The sequence below is a fragment of the Dipteris shenzhenensis genome, chromosome 2 (assembly GCF_047967505.1).
Source record: "Dipteris shenzhenensis isolate YYH24624 ecotype China chromosome 2, Dip_SZ_1.0, whole genome shotgun sequence".
NCBI classification, from domain to species: domain Eukaryota; kingdom Viridiplantae; phylum Streptophyta; class Polypodiopsida; order Gleicheniales; family Dipteridaceae; genus Dipteris; species Dipteris shenzhenensis.
In genome coordinates, this window is record NC_141597.1 from 35234219 (window position 1) to 35253775 (window position 19557).

Sequence of the window (19557 nt, forward strand, 5' to 3'; positions counted from 1 at the left end):
CCGACCCGTAAACCTTGGTCAATGATGTGTGACCAATCACGAGCGGTAGTTCACAGTGTCCATGGGTGTATATCGGCTTGATAGTGGTGGTACTCCAAGAAAGGGGAAGCCATGGCATACAACATGATTGGACATCTGCACTAAGATTGAGGCCAAGACCTCTCTCCATGTGCAAAGTGCTCAGTCAACAGCCCCTCATTGTCGTGGGCTCTTAGGTTGTGGAGCCAATGCAATGCAGCTCGTACATTCAGTGTGGTGAATAAGATGGATGTGGTGGGCCTTGGTAGGGAGGACATATCAGCTGGTGTATGGATCGAGACATCATAGAGCAATGTCGCTTATGTGTGCTTACGCTGGGTCCGTAATGGAGGAGATAGGTGGCTTTCCCTCAGAGAGAAGCCCCATGCAATAGTGGAGTCCTTCTCGAAAATAGCGATCATATCATCCAGTCAGTGTGAGAGGAAAGCCCACCTCTTACGGTGTGTAGATGGCGTGATATCTGTTGTGTCTCGGATGTCGTCAAGTGCCCTAGAGCCTGCTCGTGCATGAGGTGAGATCTCATCTTTGGCAGTCACTATGAAACCATGGATTTTGGGGCATCTTCCCAGCTTGGGCGCGTGTTGGGCTGAGTTGTATGGAACGATCTGGTGGCAGCATCGTGAACCTTTAATACAAGGCATGGGCAAGGCTTGCATCATGTCCAAGGAAGGTCGGCATCTCACAAGATAGGTGGCTCGTCAAGGGCATGATCAAGTGTATCTAGACATGAGTGGGGGCAAGAGATGTTGAGATGTGGTAGTTGAGATGTCTAGGTAGGAGAGGTCAGCGCCGAGTTTTTTTGGGGGGGGGGAGGAGCGAGGGACTGTTAAATCATGTACTCGCGCTGCACAAAGGTTGGGGAACCCATCAGGTAGTTCACTGTCCTTGTCCCCCCTCATGTGGGAAACAAGTGAGTCCTTTGGATAACGACCATCTTTGAATACTGTTATATATGAAGAGGTCGTGTGCTGCTCCCATCTCCAGTAAATGTCCCCTATACCCTGTCACATGTGGTGCATCATTTGAGTGTCTCATTATCCCAAGTTCTGCTGGGCCCATCTCTGGCTCTGTGAGGGGGTCCAATCCAAAGTCTAGTAAGTGCAGTCGTTCGTCCCTTGTACGTGCATTGAAGTCACCTAGAAGGATGATCTCTCCCTGGCTAGAGGGCTCCGTGATATCATCTTATATCGTTATTTATATGGTTGTGACCCTTTGTGGTGACCTCATGCGCATAGGATGATGTATTGGGGGAAAGTAGCACACTGCAATGAAAATCAGCCGTGCTTCAGTTGATTGAACTTGTATCCAAATGTGTCATGTGTGCTCCTCCTCCACATCATAGATATCTGAGGTGTGATTTGAAAAGAACTATTGCCTCTCCATAACCCAATATACCGTCTCTCCTCATCTCCTTTCTGCGACTCAACTCCCAGGTGTATTCTTTCACTATGGATAGTTCTCGCTCTAGGTTCTTATGTGTCTCAGTGTAGAAGATGTTGATAAGGAAAAAATGGAAAGACAACCAGGAATTATGTACTTCACCACGTCAGATAGCTGAGACTTCATAGGGATCAGCTGCAATGAGGGCTCGTAGATGATGAGCTTATGAACCAGATTCCAGAGTATGTGTCTTTGTACTAGGCACCGAGACAAACCCCAATAAAAACTGACTGAACATAGATCACACAGACTCAGAGAGTCAAAGGACTACACAACCCGAGACAACTAGACTTTAGAACTGAACTTTCCTCAACAACTCAGAGAACAGTCAGCCTCAGAATACTACGAACCCACAGCCCACATGAAGGTTATCTTTGGGACTTTTCAAGACATCAACCCACAATCAAGATCCCACAGCCAAGACTCGTAAGCCTCCATCAAGAGCAACAGCTCGTAACTCTTGACGTGATCATAACTGCTCCACAGCATCTCCTTCTCAAACACTGAGCTCTAGCATTCCATACATCTCCCCAAAACTGCAGTCAGTGACCAAAGAGTGAGAGGGACTGGCTAGCGGATTGCATCGATCATCTCTGCTCTTACACAACTACGTTCAGCGTCTGTATCTTTCTCTTGCTCGTAGAGTACTTCATACTCATAGCTTCTGTCGCCACAGTCCTCCAGACAGCAGAAATGATGCCACAGCTATGCCTCAAGCTTTTACTAAGCAATAGCTCATAACCAGCCACCTACAAGCCCACACGGAAGACATCTCAAGCAACGGCCTCAGCCTCTTCTATTTTCCGTATTGTGTGCTTTCCGTCACTCAAGATATTCTGCTCAAAACCTCTTTGATAGCTATACTTCTCACAGCCAAGAAACCCACGACTCCAGTAAGAGTAAACAGCCCGTTGGAAAACAGCGCCAACTCACAGCTTCTCTTTTCATGGTGTATGCTCCCCCTCTGTCGTTCAAAATCCTCTAGTGCGCAGTAGCCACGCCTAGCCAAATCCCAAAGCTCTCAGTCGCCCTTCAAAGTACTCTGACCTCCGTAGTTGAGACGCCCTTCTACAACCAGCAGCTCACGGTCTCCTTGCGCCATCTTTCCCAGGCCATGTTCAAGCTCTCGACCCCCAAACTTCAAAAGCTCCTCTCCAAGGCAACCGTCACGCCCTCTTACAGAGATGCTCCCCCTCTATTCATTTGTCTCTTGGTCTGAGCAGTCACGACCCCCAGCTCACAGAACCCGCGATCACCTCTCTTCGCTCATGGAGTTCCTGCAATCGAGTCGCCTCCAGTAATTGAAGCTCCCAGACTCAATCTCCTCTCCAAGGTCCCCGGTATGCCTTCCTCTACGCCATCTTCGACCTCCCCGTGTCTCCAAAGTTTCCCCGGCCACATAGTAGCGACGCCACAGCTGCGTCCCCTAGCACCTAACGCTTCTCCCACACCTCCTTTTCGTGATCACTGCTGCCTCACAGCTCCTCTTCTCCTCATGGAGCACACATCAAAAAAATCCCTGGTCTCTTTCCTTCTCTGTGCAATCCTGGCCCCCTCGCTTCTGAGCTCCTTCCAGCCACTCAGCAGCGACTTGCGCTCTCTTCCAGAGCTCCTCTCTGCCCTCTGAGAATTCCTCTGCGAGCTCCTCCCACACCCCTCTTCAACTCCACTCCTCCTCCTGTAGTCGTCGCGACCCTCCTCTTTCAGCAACAGTCCCGTCCTTCGACGTCCAGCCGCCACCTTGCCATCCAGAAGCGCCTCCTTCATTCTCACGTAGCCACCTTTGCATGAGCAGGATGCCTTCCCTATCAGTCCAGCCATGTCATCATGTAGAATTTACCACTCTTCCATTTAAAAAATGCAGATATCCCCCAAAGGCAAATTAAAAGCACATTTTGGACCTTTAGTCACACAATTCCCACATACATTAGCATGCACATTAAAGCTTGCATGCACCCCCGTGCACACACATGAAAAGCCCCTTGACATGGACACCATAACATATCAAATTCCTGCAACATGCAAGTGCACATTGACTCAGGAAAATATAAAAAAACCCCTTCATGACTTGACTTTACATGACCCTAAAAACATTTCATTTGACCACACACTGGACACCTTTGCTCTGGAAGTCTGGTACAACCACATTGCATTTCATCATTTCCCATGAAGTCCTTGCAAAACATACTTTATTATCTCAAAAAAGTATACATCAGTCCATCATGCTTGTGAAAGAAAAATCCACAAATGCCAAAAGCCCACACCTACCCTAAATGTGTACAACTATGTGCCTACCCACAGCTATATACAGTGCTAAAAAACTTGATACAGGTTTTGTCCTATCAACGTCTCTGTCAATGTAAGTCTCTGAGAATCCCCTTGGTCAAACCAAAGGGTACCATTGCAGTCCCACACAGCCATTCTAAGTCTGTTTTGTTTGGCTATTGCGCGTATCCTGTCTTTCATGCCCGTACCAAGCACATTGAGCCAGAGTGCTATGTCTGCTGTGCGTAATCTTGTCTTTCATGCGTGTACCAAGCGCATTGAGCTGCACTATCAGTTGTTAGCTGGAGATATACAGGTTTCTTCACAAAGGCTCTACCACGAACCAAGTTTGAGGGTTTTCGACATGCCTTACACTTGGTACCATTTATTACGTGATGTTGATCTCCTTGTACCAACATAGGTTGCTATACCCATATGTGCAACCATGATATAGTTTCCAGGTAGACCTGAGATATATCCAAGATAGTTCAGCCATACCATGGAGGGGGGTTGTTAGCACTTGGCCTTGGTATGGCCTTGTAGGCCATTTAGGACTTCAGCCAATCCTCCTATTGACTTCATGGGTCAACTTTTTGGTTGATTTGGGGCCTATATAGGCCATCACATATACTTTCTTCATTATCCATTTGCAAGTACTTTGAGTTCCTTCAGCTCTTTTGCATTCCATTTCTCCCAACATTCAACAGAAATTGCCTTAACAATCCAGCTACAAAGCTCGAAGTCTCTATAGAAGAGGTTGCCTATGAAAGTCTTGTAATCTGTGCGAGGATGAGTCTTCCTTGGTCAACTTGGCATTTAGCTCCATTGCAATTGATGCAAGTGTGCAATTCTCAACCCGATAATTCTCCAGAATTTCTCAACATTATGAAATGAGAATGTTATTTCTTCCTAACAAATCTCTAGCACGAGAAAATAATGCAACGGTCCAAGGTCCATCATCTCAAACTCTTCCTTTAGAGTGTCTAGATTTCTTTGATATTCTCTTCCCAATTACCCATCAAGATTAGATCATCATACTTAATAAGCGAAACCCTTTTCCCTTTCTCCCAAAAGACATACAAATAGGTACTGAAGGACTTCGAAATGACCCAATCCGTCTCAAGAGCTCATCAATGCATGTCTACCATGCCCTGGGGTTCTATTTCAGCCCCTAGAGTGCCTTCTCAAGTCTACACATTTAGCTTTTGAGAATTTGGAACCCAAGGGGTTGCTCTAGATAAACATCCTCCTCTAGATTCCCCTTTAGGGATGTTGACTTCACATCCATCTAGAATATTAGCCATTTCTAATGTGCAACAATTGCAAGAATCGTTTTCATGGTGGTCATTCTTGTAGTTGGAGCAAAATTTTCCTGGTAGTAGAATCATTCCGTTTGTACATATCCCTTAGCAACAAGTCTAGACTTGTACTTTGTCTAGAGTGTCATCGAACTTAAGACACGTCATTTTATTTATAATAATATATATTTAATTCAAAAAACCTTATAAAGGTAAACAAGTATATAGCTTTGGCCCTTGGTTACAACTTACTAGCATAGCTAGCTGCTAGAAGTACATTTGCATTGTAGTTAAGAGTCAAGACTTAAGACTTCAAAAGTCCAGATTTACTGGTTAGCAACGTACGTGACGTCAGGTTTGGGTTTGGAGCAAAGTAGCACTACGGCATGCCACACGTGTACAGCTCAAAGTCCAACTTCCCATTTCCAAAGTAAAAATTTAAGGTTTTTAAGCATTTTATTACAAGAGTGTCTACAGGTGTCTTATATGAGAGTACCTGTCTAAAGTGTCTCAAGTGTCTTAACATTAGACATGAGTGTCTTAACAACCATGTGGTTGGTGCCATCAAGACTGTCCTTAGCGGCAGCAAGCATTTCAAACGACTCATGGTTTACCACTAGAAATGAAAATTTCAAAAAAAAAAGGTGCCCTGCAAATGTCAAAGCCTCGAGGCTACATGCAATGAGCTGGCTGCTCAAGAGTGGACCGCAACTCTGATAAAAAATAGCAGCAAGGCTATGCAAGGGTAAATGCCGCAAAGGGCTGCTCAAACATTGAACAAAACTGCAAAGGGCTGTCCCCAAAGAATGTCCTGCAAGATAGACTGCAAAAGTGCAAATGTCTGTTCAAGGGAAACACCCTCCTGCAAAGGGCTGTCCAGCAATAGTGTTACACAAATGCAAGAACGGGAGCAAAAGCCCCAAATTCTTGCAAGCTGAGTGTGTGAAATTGAGGGGACAATATCTTACAAGGCAATCTGAGAGCTGAAAAAGAAGCAATTTGGGCAAAAGCCCCAATGAGGGCAAATGTGCCAAATGGAGGGAAAATCTGAAAAATCCCCAAAATGTGACCAAATAAGCCAATGTCATTGCAAATTTGAGCAAATATGACTCAAAAGCCCCAAATGTCACCTCTAGGCTGTACTAGGCTAGGCCACTGCAATTATCAGCAAATTCTGCAAAAGCCCCAAATTTGGAGAGGGCAAATATGTCAAAAAGAGGGAAAATCTGTAAAAGCCCCCATTTTGATTGCAATTACCATAAATATCAAGCCAATATGAGTTAGAAACAAACCCAGTTGTTGCAGAAGTTATTGGAAGTGGGAACTTGCAGAGAATCTTGTCTGTATGGACTACCACGTGTGCTGTACGAACTGCCATGTGTCAGAATCTGTACGACTATATGGACTACCACGTGTGCTATACAAACTGCCATGTGTCAGAAATTGTACGGATAGCAAGGCACCCGTAGTACGGAGCGAATTTTGACAAAAATGTCGAATTCGTACAATTGTACATACCTTACGGATGTCCGTATGGATTGTACATGTGTGTATGGACATGTGCGGATTGTACAACCATGTACGGACATGTGCGGAACATAGTCGCCTGTGTACGGACGTGTCAGAAATAGCGAAAAAATCTGAAATGGAACTTGGAAACGTAAAAAAACAGTCCTAGAACTGTTTTTCAACTCCATAAACAGGTTTCTGTAGTCGAGACTGCAAGCTGAGCTTCTTTTTCGCGACGGTTTACAGGATGGAGCTCCAAATCTGATGTTCTCAGCAGATACAAGCTGCAATGACTGCGAAAATGGCAAAAAATATGGGAATAGTTGTGGGACTGTGCAAAGCTGTCGCAGGGCTGAGTCTTCAAGTGGACCACAAAAACGAGCTGATGTCACAAAAAACGAGCTGCTAATCTTGAAAATGAGCTGGTGGCTGTTGCGTTGAGCTGAAGCTGAGGACGGGGGAAGCTGATAAGAGTCAAGAACACTGCTTTGATACCACTGTCGTGTGCAAGGAGCAATGGAATGCAAGAGAGCAAGCAACAGCTGAAAGAGCTCAAAGTAGTTGCAAATTGACACTGAAGAAAGTACATGTGGAGGCCTATAGGCCCCAAAGTCAATCAAAGATGTGACCAATGAAGTCAACCTGAGGGTTGACTAAAGTTGTGGCCTAACAAGGCCATACTAAAGCTAAGTGCTAACAATTCCCATGCTGCCAAGAGGAATCAATGGGTGGCTGTCATACATGTCCTTAAGTACACTAGGGGCACTCAAGAATGAATCAGGTATAGGCTAGGAGATATTCTTAGGGATTTTGTGACTCAGATTGTGCAAGAGATCTAAACAAATAGAGATGGACATCAAGTTTTTACTTTATGTTGGGAGGAGGTCTTCATTGACAGATGGTACCTTCTTTCAATAGTATCATTAAGAGCTAGGGATGATGGTGTTGGTTGTTTAAGGGTCGGGAAACCTTTGCACAATGCCTCATTAAGAGTTTGGCTAGGATCAAGTTGAGAATTTCCCACCCGTGGATAATACTTTCGGCTTGAAATCTCTCATTAATCTTCCCCATGCATAATTGTGAACAATTATGCATCAATAGGATTGTAAAATATGTGTGAGCTTTTGATAACCTCCTTCAGCAGTGGCTTGGTGAAGAGTGCGAGCTGGGGGGTTGAGAAAAGGTTGTTATATCAGGTGTATGCTAATTGGTGACGTTACAGAGGGTAGCAGCATACTCCGTGTTGACATCTAGATAAGGAAAGGTGATCTCTTTTCTATGAGTTTCCACCATAAGTCTTTGGCGTTACTACACTAAAACGTGTTATGGGGTTCTTGCTCATGCTTTGCAAGAAACTTGCATTTCTCGCATCATAATAGCCGGCGATATTGGTGCCTCGTCTGTTCCCTCCATGGCATCTTATGCCTTTGGACTCGTCATCATACCTATTACCAGCTGTTGTGAAGGGTAAAGAGTGTTGTGCTGTTAAGTAATGGAGTGTATGAGGAGGTGAGCTATCGTTCAATGTTGATTGGTTATCTACATTTTGTAGGAGGGCAGTTCTAGATAACTACCATGAGTGTCGTCCAATGAATGGTCGTAGTAATAATGGTTGTATGTGGAAGCGGATGGGTGTGTGCTCTAACTTGGGATGTGGTAAGGAAGAATGAAAGAAATAAAGAAAGAAAGGAAGAAAGGTTTATTAATGTCTGTGAACGGCAAAAGAATCTTATGAGACCAAAGAACTGCGCCCCATGGAGGGAACTAGAGGTGTCTATCACATCTCCAAGGGATAATTGATGAACCTAGGAATAATAGGTGAAAAGACTCCATGTGTCGGGAGTAGTTATTGTCATGTCCTAGCATGTATCATGTATCGTGTGTCTATCATAAGTAGTCTGAGCTTTGCTTGGGCCTTATTGGGGTCCCATAGGGAGTCTCTGTGTCTCTAGAACATGTCTGAGATCTATTGTTGGCATTCTTGACTCCTCTTCTTAGGGTTTACTTCCCAATCTAATTTCAGCAGTATTGTTTGGGAATTCCTCCAATTTTCTTCTCTTGCTTGTTGCTCCTTTGTTTGTGTATTGATTTTTGTCTCTAACTCTGATGAAAGCTTTTGTTGAAGTTCTATAGTTGGTAATTTTAAAGAGACTGCTCCTTCTCCCCATTCCAAACTGCTCCCCTTCCCCTCCTCCCTCTCCCCGCAGCCCCCTCCCTCTTTGCCCCTCTCCCTCGCAGCCCTCTCCCTCCCTCTACCTCGCAGCCCTCTCCCTCGCTGCCCCTCAGCCTGCCCCTCCCCTCCTTGCCCTCTCCTCCCCTCCCCGCTCCTTCAGCCCGCCCCTACCCTCCCCGCCCGCTACTCCCCTACCCACCCCTACCCTCCCCGCCCTCTCCTTCCCTACCCGCCCCCTCAGCCCGCCCCCCCTACCCGCCCCTTCTACCCGCCCCTCCCCGCCCCTCCTCCCCGCTCGTTCTACCACCCCCTATCCACCTCTCCTTCTTGCCCCATTCCCTTTCCTTCCCCCCTACCCTTCTAGACCGCCTCCCCCGCCCCTTTCCTCCTTCTCCCCTCCCTAATCCGACCTCTTTCGCCTCCCCTTGCCATCCCCTTCATTTGCTTCTTGTCTCCCCATCTTCACCTTTCGCCTCTTTCATTCTCCTGCAGTGCTTTTTGGAATGGACGTAGCTTCAAAAGTGTTTGAATCGGCCTCCTCACCTTGATTGGTGATGGATATTACCCTGTGTCTGAACGACAGCGGAGACCTCTCCTGCCTGCAGAACGGGGAGAGGGTCTGGCACCAAACCAGATAAAGGGGGACCCGCTAGGTCTAGGGGAGAAGCTACAACCGGGGAGGAGGTTGAAACTGAAGCGTCTCGAACAGTGTGAGGTGAGACTAGAGGGACATCCCGAACTGAAGCAGAGTCAACTAATGCATCCTGGTGAACTGAAGGTGGAATCGACACACGAATCGGAACCCAACGAGGTGTGGCAGATGCCCCTAAAGGTCGTGAGGCACCGGAGGCAATAGGCGACAGTACCAAAGGAGTGCTTTGTCGATGAGGAGCACTCTAGCGTGTAGAAGCTGTACCACCACCCTAAGGAGGACCACCCTGTCGAGGTTGAGGAGCAGGTGTTGGACCTATATTACCCCCTTGTCGAGGCTGAGGAGCAAGTGCTGGACCTGTACCACCCCCTGTCGAGGCCGTGGGAAGACTGCTGTACCGGAAGGCTTCTTGGGGCTTTTCTTCTTCTTGGGGCATCCCTGGTGAAGTGTCCAATGGTCCTTCATATCTTGCACTGGTCCTGCCTGCCTGCAATCTCTACTCTTTGGCGAAAGAAAGAACCATCAGGGCGCTAAAGCATAACATGGTCCATCGTGAGGTTAGGATTCTTACAGAGGGTCCTAACTTTAGGTACCCCATCAGCCCTGGTTACCTCTACTGCAGTCAACGGCAACCCAGGGAGGGGGGGGATCTCAGCAACCACGCCGAAATGCTCCCCAATAACAGGAAGAAGTCGATGGTAAACTTGGGGAAGCCCGGAAAATTTGATGAAGAGCGAAAAAATTTCCTTGTCTACCTCCACTGGGTCGAAACCAAGATTGAAGGCGTCAAGGAAAATCTTCATGTGTCCCAGGTGTAAAATCTCAGCTTTGAGCAAGGTGCTCACAGCCTGTGGAGTGTCAAAGACAACCTGGAAAAAACCTTGTCCCTAAAGACGAACATCTAAAAGTCGTGGAGTGAGGTCTGGAGGAAGAGACGCAAGCATCCAGTCTCTAGCTTGGGATCTGGAAGGGTGAGACCCAAAGATGCGTGCGATCAACATGGTAGAGCATTTAATCTCTACGTCCTTCTTGAGCTGCTGCAACTCGTCTTTAGACAATGTAATAGTTTTCGTGGCCGGTGGAGGTGGAATAGGATTGACGCAGGGCATTGAGAGAAGAGCATCCCCTTCTTTCGCTACACGATCAGTAATGCCAGGAGATTCTAGCTCAGTAGTAGAGGTTGGAGACCTTCCAGAGTTCCTCATTGGGAGGCATTTGATATCGATGCGGATTTGCAGAGGTGCTTTTGGAGGAGACTCTGGAAATCCCACAGGAATAGAAAGATCACTCTTTTCTTTTGGCTTTCTATCCATGGTGGGATTGCAGTGAACCTTTGGAGATCTAGATTCGGAGGCGACCCTACTTGCCCTTGTTGCCTCTTTGCTTTGTAGGAGACGATTCAGCATTGATTGCAGAGAGGCGAGGATGATTTGGATGGGGGTAGCCAGGATTTTCAGTCACTTTGTGCACTCCCCATTCTTTATGACATGGGGCTCAGTGGCTTGGCTTTCTCTTACTGGGCCTCAGGTCTTTTATGAGAGACATGACTCTTCTCGGGTCATTTCGATTCGACGTCATCAGGTTGAGTCCTGTTCTTTGGATGTGGTACCACGCCTTCCTTTTGCAGTAGTACATGCCTCTATGGATACCTCTTGGGAGATACTGGTGAGCATAGCAGCTTGGCATATGTGGAGAGCCAGACGTGGTTCATCCCTCGCACACATTGGCTAGTATCTGGACAGACACCATGCATATTTCGATGGCCGTATGGACGAGCATGCAGGGAGACTCCCGTGTAGCCTCAGCTAGGAGGGCGTCTTTCTTCAGGGAATGGAAGGATTCTCCTTTCTTCTCTGAGAGTCTTACAGGATTGAGGTGGCACTTTCAGCCTCAGCCTTGGTTGTTTTCCACCTCATTTTGAGGGGGTTTATTTATCCTCATGGTTACATGATGTATTCCGCTTTGAGCTTGCTCTCGCGGGAGGGGGTTTATTTATCCTCATGGTTACATGATGTATTCCCCTTGCTCTCGTGGGTTTTTTCTCATACTGAATAGAAGTCTCTTTCTTGAAAAAGAAAAGAAAAGAAGAAAGCTTTTGTTGAAGTCATTTGCTACTTATTCTCTAATTGATGAGACGAGATGCATAGGGGGGAGGATGTGTAATGTTTGATTACCTCTCACTATTGCCTCCCTTTCTTCTTTCTTCATCTTGTCGATTATCTGCTCCATTATTGTCAGTCTCTATGCTTGAGCTCTTGTACCTCAAGCTGTAGTGTACAAATCTTTTCGTCTTGCATTTTGCAAGCATAATCCCTTGATTCGTTTGAAGTTTGGTGAATCACTTGGTGTGTCTTTGGAAAAGGGCTACCAGTGCATATCTCTGTCCTCTAGATCCATGTTGTGCCTCTTCTCTCTGAACCCCTCAATTCTCCCTTTACTCGGTGGGTGGATCCTCCCAGTTCAGAGCTTTAATCTAGAAAGGGGGCCTAAAGAGCTAAGGGGCTAGAGGGGGTTTATGTCAAGGCTGGGAGGGGGGGCTGAGCAGAATGGGTTTCTGATGGTTGTATTAAAGTCCTCTTGAGACCGTGCAGGATCTATGGGACTAGAAACCACTATCAAAACAATAGTAGCTCTTTACAATGTACATGCATCTGATACAATTTCCAAAAATTCCTAAGTTGTTAGTATGTGCTTGGCCAACTGGTCAGCCATGTCCAGAATTTTATGGTGTCCCAAAGCTCCTTCAGTTATGCACCTAGTTCCTTGGACCTTAGGCTGAGGGCATTGCCGCTGTACTGTTCCCTGTACTTTTCCTTGAATGCATGTATGCTCTATAGTGAACAAGTTTGTGCTCCTAATTTTCTATTTCCCCTATTGGGCAGATACTATGGATTCTTGCCTGCCTTGAAATTCTTTGTCTAGTCCATCTGCCTTTTTCCATCTCTAAATCATAGGAGCTGGTTCTTATTTTGCAGATTGTGTGCCTTTTGAACATCGAGATATGTTCGCTGAGGTACTGTTGCATTTAGACTTCTCCATTGGATTGAGCTCTTGCTTGTAGAATTCCCTTGTTATTAACATGTGTGAAAGGACAAAGAAGCCCATGAGACCATGCAGAAATACATCATGTGACCAAACCCCCTTGGACCTAGAGGTGCCTAGCACACCCATCAGGAATATTGAAACAAACCGAAAGCAAGGATACACTGGATGTATGTGGTCCTGGAGACATCTTGTCAAGTGTCAGACATTAGGGAAATGAGTCCCGTGGGGGCAGTAGGGTTGCTGAACTTTCTTTTTGTAAAGTACTGCCTCCTTAAAAGTGAAGAGTGTAAATGCAAAAGAGAGATGCGCTATGAAAGGGCTCTGCTAAGGAAGTTCCTTTCTTGCAACAACTGGAATAAGATGGTGCCTGAAGGCAAGAAGATCTTTTTGGACTTTGTTGGTTTCATATGACATTCTTTGTTGTAGTTCCGCTCTTGAGTTCTTTAAAGTACACCACAATTTATATACCTATAGAAGCTTCTCTGAGACTTTATGTAATGGTGACTGTGGCTGCAGAGTGTAGGTGGTTGATTTTTTTGTACATTTTAATGTTGTTATTTTTCCTTTCATAAGTTCTCAAACCTGCTTTTATGATTGTAGAAAATCCAATAAATATCTTTGGGTGTAGCCCAATTCTGGTGCACAAGTGTGAAGATGTCTTTCCGAGGCTTCAAAGCTGCCATATTCTAAAGTTTACTTGTGTAAGGCATAGCATTGGGCCAAGAAAGCATGCTATCATTCAGCTGAGAACTTTCCGAAGGAATGTTCTCAGTGCTTTTGAAGAGCATTTATGATTGACTAGAAGGACTATATCATGGAGCCAAGAGCAAACCGATAATGAGGGGAAAGAGAGAAATCGAATGATCTGGAAATGCCTTCCACTTGTAGTGAATGAGGTGCAAATAAAGCCCGTTGTAGCAGAATAGAATGGAAAATGAGTTATTTGCTTGCAGCCTTAATTGGTATCCTTTTGGAAAAGCAGTAATGGCAGCATCTCAAACATTAGTAGTATGGTCATGTTTGCATACATTTATAATGTTATTTTAGAATTGAGTAGAGAAGCATGTGGTATAGGCACATAGCAAGATGCTGACAGGCTAGTTAATTTGTTTTAGAAATTGTAGTAATGGTGAAATTACATGTTTATGTGAGTTCACTTTTTCCCGCATTTTTTGTAAACCTAACTCATGAAAGGATAAACATGTTGGAATTCATTTGTCTTGAATTCTGTGTCTTGGCAGGTGATGAGAATTGTTGAGGCTTTAGAGGGTAAGGGGTTTCGTATACCTCTAACAAAAGGCGAAGCACAACTAGGTGTACGCTTGCGAAATCTTTCCCTGCAGGTCAGTTGTTTGAAAGGGAAAATTGGAAAATTGATGCTTCGAGCATACCCATAATTTTGCTAGAACCTTGAAGGGATCATAAAGATGGTTGTTGAAGCATGATAAATAACGTGATTGCTAATTGTTGTTTCCATTCCAATTTTTGTAACTATCACAACCATCAAGTATATTTAACTGGAGCTTCTGATTGGGGATCTTCCAATGCTTCCTTCTCTCTCTCCCCACCTCCACCTTCCCTCCAGAAAAATGACAAGAAAAACAGGGAAAAACACGAAGTCTCAGTATGCAGAGTTGTGATAAAGGCGGTGAGACAGGGGTTGGCATAAGGCCACAAGAGTTTAGGTTGTGCATACTATGCCACATGCAGGATGTGGAGACTGGGGACCGATAACATGAAATCCAAGGTCAATACCACAGTTCGTTGACTCATGGTTTAATTGACATGAGATGGTCCAGAGCAGCGCTTTGTGCAGCCCTCTATGTCCTCGAGGTAACCAGGTATTAGAAAAACTTGAGAGGTAGGAACTAGACCAGAGCACTCTGCAAGGATCTTGAGGCAGAGCCAGAAACTCTTGTTCACCAGATACCTGGACAGGGGGTAGGTCCAACCACTTGTTCTACATGCTTGTGAATGTAGGACATGTGGTTCGATGCTCCTTTTTCTAAGGTTTCTTGAGTGCTTCATAGGATTTTGGGCCTTCAATCCTTGATTTAAAACAAAGTTGAAATTGCACCTCAAAAGCTCCTTTGGAATGAAATGTTCGCCTTCTCAATCAACATGGTATCCTCAACTTGGAAAAGCCCTGGAATGAATGCGTTACTCTATTTACTAAAACTAGTAATAATGCACCTATTACGCCTCTGGTTGTGCAGTACTTCCCTCATATGAAGAACCAAATTCATTCTAACCCTACTACGGTTAACATAACTGATGACAGAGGATTTAAAGTGCGATGGAGCTTTGTTGTATCACCCAAGTTATTAGTAGGATTGGAGGAAGTATCACCCACCATTGGTTAGGAGTTCTGCTTGGAATCCTTCCTAATCCTTGTCTTGTTATTTTGGAGCTTCTTGGTGGCTTCTTTTAGGTGGGATGTGGTGAAGAGCGTGGGTGTGGTGGGGTCTCTAGTTCAAGCATTGGTTTGCTTAGAAACATTGTAGACTATACCCACAACCTTTCTAGAGGCTAGGGTCCTTGACAGGACAATAGCTTCATCCAAAATTCTTTGGAATTCCTGTTGTAAGGACAGTTAAGAGCTCTTGTTCATGGTGGGCTAAAAAGTGTCGTTTCTTTTGTTGCACTAAACGTCGATACTCTTTCATAGTCTGATTGTGAGCGAGGTGTCCTTGGTTGATCTAAGGGTGCCAACATTGTGTAATCACTTTGCACGCACCATCGTACCAACCATTCTGAGGTGTGGATTCTTATTGTAAATGGGAAAGAATTGCGTTAGTGAGAGGAAGAGCTTTATTATCTATGTCTAGCTGCTTATCTACACGATCTAAGAAAGTGACAAGATAACTACTATCGATGTGGTCTAGGGAATGATCAGTGTCATATTGGTAGTATCATGTATGTGGAGGAGGATAGTCTATTATAAATGAGTAGCTCGTGACTGGTGCACATGACTGGCAAATGCCTTTCATACTCTATGATGGGAGATCTTGCATGTGGATTCTTGATCCACGTTAGACCTCCTGAATCTTGAGGTTACGTAGTGCTAGGTCATCCCCTTGTAAATCCAATATCTCTGCTGTGCATCCTTAGTCCTGGCATTGAAGTCCTCCATGAGCAAGACTTACCCAATTACTTGATACTTTGGATGTCCTTATTAAGTGCTAGGAATGGTGAGTTTTGCCCTCTCTTTGAGGCCGGCTTGACATAATCGGATGTCTCGAATGAAAGTAGCTTGCTGCAATGTACACGTCTATGTTCTGGGGTCTTCTGAGTTGGATCCACATATAGCATGCATGCTCATCCATGCTGGTGATTGTGATCTTTGTGTGTAGGTGGGATCGGAGAGGATTGCCACTCCTCCAGACAACTGCAACCCTCCGTCTATGCGGGTCTCTATTGCGGTTTGCTTTGCCACATCAATAAAGGTGGATGCTACAAAAAATCCCCTTTGTTTTCTCCTCTTTTTCTCTTCTTTAGAGCTCATTTTTCCATTGACCCTATTCTCGGTTGCATTATGTGCTTATATAGTTGAAGCTTTTACAACTGTCGGATATCGTACCATAGCCAACCACCACCCAAGCATTAACATATGGGAAGATTCACTAGGGAGGGAAGGTGTTTCAAGTTGAAGATGAATCCCAATGTTGGTTGGAGCAGAGAGGTGAGTGACAAAGAACAAGTAGAGAGCTCAAAGTAAGAAAGTCTAGGTCAGGGCCAAGGGTTTCTAGTAGGCTAGAGCGGGTGTTGGTGGGCGGAGAGAGTGGGTTGGAGGGGAGGTAGGGGTTGTCTATAAAAGGACAGGGGGGGTTGATGGGTTGAGCTGAGGGGAGGGTGCTAGGCTAGGTTGGGCTGAGCAAAAAGGGCGGTTGGGTTGAGCAGACTAGAGTAGAAGGGAGGTGACGGTGCAATAGGCTAAGCGGATTATTTTAACGTCTATTGAAGGCCAAAGAGACGTATGAGACCAAATCAAAGTTCGATCATGAGAAAAACACACTTGGTAGGGAATCTAAAGTCGCCTAGCACATCCTTCAGAACTTAATGTCGAAACTAGTAGTAGTAGTAGTAATATACTTCATGTCTTTAGGGAGGGATATTTGTCATGTGACATCCACAAGTAATCTGAGTTGTGTATGTGGGGGTTAAAGGTCACTGTGCCTTTACCCCGGTTATGTACAATACTCAAACACATATATAAATGAATGAAAAAGAACATTAGGGTGTTCTGCACCCACCAAAACTTGTGTGGCTCTCTGTTTCTCTCTCTCCCTCTTCCGTTCTTGATTCCGTTGAGAGCACTCTCAACGGGTATCAGGGCTCGGGTGATCTAGCTGAGCGTGCGTGAACGCCTGGAAGCTCAGTAGCTTTGTGAGAGGAAGGAGAAGCTCTGTGGAAAGGTTTGTGGGTGATTTTACTTGCATCTGAGTGCGCAGAGACCTTGAAGGAACCTTTGGAAAAGTCACTTTCGTTTTGCGAAGTGGTTTTGAGAGCATGTTAAGTATTTTCAAAGAAAAAGTCGTTTTAAAAGCTTTTCCCTGTTCCGTTCGACGACAGAGACTCCGTATTGACTTGTAGAGGCAACTATGCCTCGTTTTTGGTGTCCATTTTACTTCAGGAGCTTGGAAACACCTTCATTCTTGAATTTGGGATCATTTCATTAGATTTTTGACTCACTGTGTCAGTTTCTACGTTTTTCTGCCCGGGTGTTGGAACTCAAGTTTAGAGCAACCATTTGCAGATCTGTCTATTCCGGTGGACTCAGGAGGTCCTAAAACTTCTATGTTGTTCATCATTCGCACTCCGGTGGAGTTTACAAACAGTTCTGTTTCCAAAAACGTTTTTCAGTCCATGTGTTAGACCCAGTGATTGAGACCACGGTTTTCAAAACCGTCTGTCCCATTGCGTTCCGGACGCCCAAAAACCCTTACCTGTCAGTTCTTGCGCGATTCGGTGGAGTATTTTCAGAGTTATAGATCTCTTTGTATTGGATTTCGTCTCTCTGTTATGTATTTTTCATTCTAAGGTTTTGAAACCTTAGATTTATGCCACATGGCAGTGGACAAGTGTTGACTCCCATTTCTCACTCATTGGTTGGGATTTTGGAGTTCCGCAGAAGAGAGATATTTGTAGATTTTCTGCCGAGTCGGATTATGCAATGGCGCCGATGTTTTGAGGCATCTCACGTTCTATTTTCAGTAGTGGTCATTGTCGTGGGACCATGATTTCTTGAGCATACCTTATGCAGATTACTCTGGTTGCAGTTTGAGCCATGTGCGCTCATTCGTGGTGTGCATTGGGTTGCAGTGAATGATTTATAGGCCATTTGGATGCATTGCGATCCTTATTGGATGCGCTGATAGGTCCAAATTGCCTTGTGGGATGCTATTTTTATGGACGCTTTGCACATGGATGTTATTTTATGCTGAGGGACAGCTTTGACACATTGCAGGTGATGCACTGATAGTGTTATGCTCTCTTGGATGAGATATTATTGATGCATATGCCCATGGACGGTGTTTGGGATCACTTGCCTTGTGTATCAGTATTATGGTAGTAGTGCTCCAGGTAGACGGGAAGCCATGGCATACGGCATGATTGAACAATTGTGCTAGAACCGGGGTCAAGACCTCCTGTCCATGTGCAAAGTGCCCAGTATGTAGTCCCTTATGATTTGGTGATCTCCGGTTATGAAGCCAGAGAAGGGCAGCTCGTACATTCTGTGCAATAAACAAGTGACACGTAGTGGGCCTAGGCATAGAGGACATATCAGGTGGAGTCAGACCTGGGACATTATAAAGGGAGCATGCGTGTGTGTGCCAAACCATTGGATCTGTGATGGGGATGGGTGGTTTCACCTCCGATAATAACCCCCAACCCATAGTAGGATCCCCTCCACGAAAGGATTTGATCACCTCATCCATCCTGTGTATGAGGAAAGCCCACTTCTTACGTGGTGTCACTCGGCGTGAGATCCGCTGTGCCTCTGGTGAAGTCAAATGTCCCAATGCTCGCTCATGTGTGAGGTGGGCTCTCATCTCTATGCACTCGTCATCAAACCAGGGGTTTTGGGGCATCTTCCCGTCTAGGACACATGCAGATCGAGTCGTGGGGACGGATCTGGTGGCAGCCTCCTGTATCACTGAGACAAGGGTATCTGAGGCATAGGCGAGGCCCATCCCATTTCCAAGTAAGACTGGGAGCTCTGAGGCCAAGTGGCTGAGTCAAGAGCACGGTCAAAATGGATCTGAACATGAGTGGGTGCGGGGGGGGGTCGTGACTGGCATGGCGATTGAGATACAGAAGGCAAGGTATGAGTGGTCCGCACTGAGTGGAGGAGGGGGCACATTGAAGTCACATGAGAGAGAGAGAGAGAGAGAGAGATGTGAACGTCTGCAATTGGCCTCACGGGCCTAAACTAGTGAATCAAGTGTCAAAATACTAGAGTAGCAAAAGCAAAATAATAGAGAAATATAAGGTGCTTAGAGCTAGCACTCCTGTACATGCTCAGGTTCCGTATATCCAGGTAACCTAGTGGCTTTTTGATGAGATGTGAGGAGCTCTCGTATCTGTTTCTGTCGAGCTGTCTCTCGAAGTGGGGGAGGGTGTGGTCTCCTCGATCTCTGGATCCGGTGGGCTATGTCAAGGGTGATGCCTCGTCTCTGGCGGTCACCTTGGAGGAGGGCTGAGATAGACCGAACCTCGATCGTGTATGCTCTGGTCCCTCTGCGTGTCACATGTGGAGTGTGTGTCCCTTGTCTGGCAGCATCGTAGTGGACACTCTCACTGCTAATCCATGATGCTCTCATCTCATCAAGCTCCTCTCCCTCAGCCTCACCGGCAGCTGGATAGAGAGAGAGAGAGAGAGAGAGAGAGAGAATTACATGCTTTGATTAAACAATTGTCGAGTGCTTGCACATATGCGTTTGATACTGATACTGATGCCATTGGGTGAATCGAATGTTTGTTCAGCTGCAAGGACCTCGTGCTGAGCTCCCTCGAAGGGTAGATGCATTGCTCTCATCATCTAGAATGCGTGCAGCTGCAGGTGGGATTTCCCACACATCTCTTTTGGGGAATGGTAAAATTGACGAGCAGAGTCTTGGTGAGATGCATAAGGT

The 19557-nt window shown here is 45.7% G+C and overlaps 1 protein-coding gene across 7 annotated transcripts in view; it reads left to right on the forward strand.

Annotated features, from left to right (window-relative positions):
- The window catches only part of LOC147904679 (nuclear pore complex protein), an 80567-nt gene that overhangs the window by 39360 nt on the left and 21650 nt on the right, over nucleotides 1–19557 (forward strand). For 6 of the 7 annotated variants that reach the window (XM_087387953.1, XM_087387950.1, XM_087387971.1 and 3 more), the window contains 2 exons: nucleotides 13663–13764; nucleotides 19409–19555. In XM_087387953.1, coding sequence (XP_087244079.1) covers nucleotides 13663–13764; nucleotides 19409–19555 — 249 coding nt within the window. The remainder of the gene's footprint in view (nucleotides 1–13662; nucleotides 13765–19408; nucleotides 19556–19557) is intronic. The other variant, XM_087387959.1, reaches the window with a different exon arrangement.